General features: G+C 37.7%; 1 protein-coding gene across 1 annotated transcript; it reads left to right on the top strand.

The window, feature by feature from the left end:
• The first annotated feature begins 240 nt into the window (after positions 1 to 240).
• On the top strand, positions 241 to 2,464 carry LOC121144601 (E3 ubiquitin-protein ligase Topors-like). The gene has a single exon (XM_040962900.1). The coding sequence runs from the start codon at positions 241 to 243 to the stop codon at positions 2,368 to 2,370; it is 2,130 nt and encodes a 709-aa protein (XP_040818834.1). The 3' UTR covers positions 2,371 to 2,464.
• The last annotated feature ends 1,808 nt before the right edge of the window (positions 2,465 to 4,272 follow it).

Below are 4,272 nucleotides of genomic sequence, written 5' to 3'. Positions count from 1 at the left end.
AACTTAGGTGAAGGGAAAGTGTGCTTGTGTCTCCTGTTGCTCCTTCTATATTGGGTCTTATGAGCACACGATTATTAATTTGAGCAATAATGTATTCCTCCATTTTATTCTAGCACTGATTTTATGCAGCTAAAAGATACTCCAGAAATATGTGTGAGTGATTTTGGTAGGTATTTTTCATGCCAGAAGAGGATTTGATTTGAACCATTTTTATTTTCTCACATATAGCTGTTGAGGGCAATGGCATCTGATCTCTCATCCAACTGCGAGTGTTCTACCTGTCTGGAGCGTGCTGAAAATGAGTCTGATTGGAGCTGCTCTTCCAAAAGTAACAATTATAGTTTGTTATATTCAAGACCAAGGAAAACATCCAGAAGACACTCCTTCCTTTCTCAGTGTTGTCCCAGCAGACCGGAAGTCAATAACAAAGAAGAATCAGTGTTTCTTCCCTCAGGAGATGAAAATTATGTAGGATTTTCTCAAAACAATCATATTAGTCCTAACTCTAAGGATATCACAAAGAACAGCCTGCCATTTAAGGAACTGACTATACAAGAGTTACTTAAGCATTTTGCAGATATTGGGAAGTTTCAATCAAACTCCACCTCCCTGGGCCACTTTAGAGATCAGGTAGTTATGAAGTTTAGAAGAGCTCTGTACTATTCTGGAGTTTGGGTAACACATGTCCGGGGCTACAGAGTTGAAAAGCATTTTTCAGCTAAATATTTCAAAAGAAACCCTAATAGCCTACATCGATTGATTCCCTGGCTCAAACGAGAACTCACGGCTGTGTATGGAGATTATGGTTATACTGTGAAGAATATTCTAGCTGCCATTCTCCATCACATGACAGAATATGATTTAGACAGTGAGTCTTTTATTCATCTTCTGGAACCTTATCTCCTACAATACACCCACCATTTCTTGCACGAATTTATCAGCTTTGTTCATTCTCCTTACAACATGGAGACTTATGACCAACGGGCCATCTATGAATGCCCTGCCCATGTACCGTTAGCCAAAAAGAGGTTGACTGTATCAGCTCCTATTTTGCCACTGCCTAAGGATCAGGTTGTAACAATATCTCAAAATGATGCAAAGCAGTCTGAGAACATGATGGCCCACTGGGAAAATGAGGAGAGGCCTCCATCAGGATGGAAAAAGTTTCCCAATGGCAATGCTTCCAGGAAAGAATCAGAAATTTCACCGGTCCATCATAAAACAGCCAGCAAAGCTCATGTTTGGATCAAAGACAAACAAGAATTGGGTCATCAAAGAGGCATAATTTCTACTGACAATATGCTCCTGAGTTGGACTAGTCCAAGAAAAAGAGACCCAAACATACCAAAGCACAAAAATGGAGTGCAAGAGAAAAAGACACAGGGGGTAAAGTTGCTTCCTGGTTATGAACATGATCTGAGAAGGAGTGAAATCATTACAAGTACCTGCAGTACTCCAGTAATTCCGAGTGGGGACCAAGCATGGAAATACAGACCAGGAGAAATAAACATTTTCAGCAGTGGTCAACAGATAAACCTCCGGGAAGATGAAGGGAAAAAAAACAAATACTTGGATACTTCAGCTGAAAATTTTCAAAGACCACCCAGAGCAAGATCTTTAGTAACTTGGCATGCTCGAGACCCTTCCAGGAGTTGCACCTCAGAAAATACCATTTCTTCTAAAATAGATGGCATAAAGCTAAGTTCCCTCAGGAAAAGAAGGATGAAATGTGGACAGTCCTCTCAATTTGTAGGAGATGGTTCTCATTCCAATAGGAGCACCCAGAGACGAGCAAGGTCCTGTACTCGCAGATCTAAATCTTGGTGTGCTGGTGCTAGAAGGAGATCATTCAGCAGAGAAGCAAGGAGTCACGTTCCAAGAGGAAACCACAGTAACAGAGAATCCAATAAGAAGATATGTGATGAATCCTTAGAAGAAAAGAATACATATGGCAATGAATCAAACTTTGGGTGGAAATCTTCAGTCCAACATGGGAAGATTTCTTCAGCTGCTGGGGACAGACCCAAATGTCTTTCTAAAGCTGAAGGTACCTCCCAAATTGGAACACACTATAGCAGTCTCAGGTGCCACAATGAGAATCATACATTCCCAAATAAACAAATGATGAAGCAAAAAGCCACATTTCCTTGGGCTAGAAGAACCAGAGGAGTTAAGCATGGAAGACACAAATGCAAGTATCCAGATGCACAAAACACAGAAGTGGTCAGTGATGAATTGAGTTTGGATGATATAAAGCAAATGAATAATCTCTCTGATTGTATATCATCCTATAAGAGGCAAATTTCAACAAAAAAGAACTCAAATTTCCAGAAAAGTCTCCAAGCCAAGACCAACCGTGCAAGAAACTAGTATCAGAAACAGAAATGTAAATGGTTTCAAAAGCCAAATTATCCTATCTCAATACCAACAATTTTTAGAAGTATGAATTTATCTAAAAATGTTCCTAAAACAATTTATTCTATTACTTTTTTAAACTGAAACTAAAAGCCTGGTAATTAAAGCTATTGTTGAAAAAATGTCTATTGTTATCCTCATTATATATATTTTAAGTATTCTTTTGTTCTTATGACATTTAAAAATGATTTATTTATTTTTGCTTGAAGACAGATTTTAGAGAGAAAGAGAGACAGAAAAAGAGAGAGACACAGAGAGAATAATCTTCCATCCACTGGTTCACTCCCTCAATGGCCACAGCTGCTGCAGCAGAGCTAACCTGAAGCCAGGATCTTCTTTCCAGGTTTCCCATGCGTGTCTGGAGGCCCAAGGGCTTGACCCATCCTCTTCTGCCTTTCCAGGTCATTAGCGGGTTGCTGGGTTAGAAGTGGAGCAACCTGGAAATGAACTGGGACCTGTGTGAGAATGCTGGCAAAGCAGGTGATGGATCAGTCTGGAAGTCACCAGGCCAGTCCCTGTTCTTATGAAATTTAACTCTTAAAATGTTTGATTTCCTTTTTAATTTCTAAATTTAGCCATGAAGGTTGATTTCCTTAAATTACATATATCAAAAAAACTTTACTAACAGGAATGTAAGTTAATTACACAAGTTATACCTGTTAGATGTTATTAAACACAAGTGTTACTTTAAAAAGTAACGTATATTGAAATCAGTATGTGTCAGAGCAAATGCATGTTTTGTCCTAGAAAATACAAGATCATTAGCAAAAGATAGAGTCATTAGCTTTAAGCGTTTTACAGAACACTTGTGAAAATAAAGAGGTGACTAGTTAAGTTAAAAGCATATAAACAGGCAACAACAAATATCTATAGGATTTCTAGCATCTCTCTCCATATAATCCTTTCTTAGAAACTGTACACAAATGGCAATCAGAAAATTAAATGGCCCAACGGAATCTGCAAGAGGCAAGCAGAAACAACTCTACTGGGAGATATTTTACACAAGTATTATACAAATATGGTTTTTAGTGTTGACTATAGATTTTCTACGTGAGTTTGTTGGACAGAGCTGCCAAGAAAATTGCATGAATTGAAGGATAGAACAGCTCAAAGTCCTGAAGGATAGATAAATCAAGAAGACAGGAAGATCTCACGGCATAAACTGAAGTTGTAGCAGCTGGTTTTGAATCCATCACAGTCACTCCAAAGCCAAATTTATTATTTATAAAAGTATTTTGATTTACACTTAAAAATCAACAAGGCATGTTAATGAATAAGTCTTAGAAAACCTATGTAATGTATATTTACATCCATTCAGTTGTAAATATTGCCACATTTCTTACAACTTTTTAATAAATGTTTCAAGAAGTAAGAGTCTATTATCAATCATGAGCTAAACTGTTCATGGCAGAAGTCTGTGAGAATATTTGCAAACTGTTGAAATTAGGAAAAAGAAATTAATGGTAGTACTTCATAAACAAAGGAAGTAAACGTGTTATCAGGATCAAAACCAAGAGTATCCTTACCAAGCCCGTAATAGCAGACTGAATTAAAAAAAAAGAAAAAACCTCAGAGTATGTCTCTGGGTAGAGAAAACCGAAGTGGGTGTCTAAATGTATTCAATACAGAAGCAAGCACTATCTATGAACAGGTATTTGTTGAATGATTTGAACAGAAAATTTGTCTTCCTTTAAGGAGATAGTTGCATGGTGATGATTGTTGCTTAAATCAGAAAGACAGTCTTATCAGAGTGAACATATCTGGTTCTTTCAAGAGTACACACTTGAAGGCACTATACAAAGTTCATGGAGTTGTGATCGTTGCTGCACAGCAAGGTAAACCAGCTTCAGCTTGCGA

Source organism: Ochotona curzoniae, unplaced genomic scaffold (genome assembly GCF_017591425.1).
Source record: "Ochotona curzoniae isolate NIBS_2020 unplaced genomic scaffold, NIBS_Ocur_1.0 scaffold_3208, whole genome shotgun sequence".
Classification (NCBI taxonomy): Eukaryota; Metazoa; Chordata; class Mammalia; order Lagomorpha; family Ochotonidae; genus Ochotona; species Ochotona curzoniae.
This window is presented reverse-complemented; position numbering and strand designations above follow the sequence as displayed.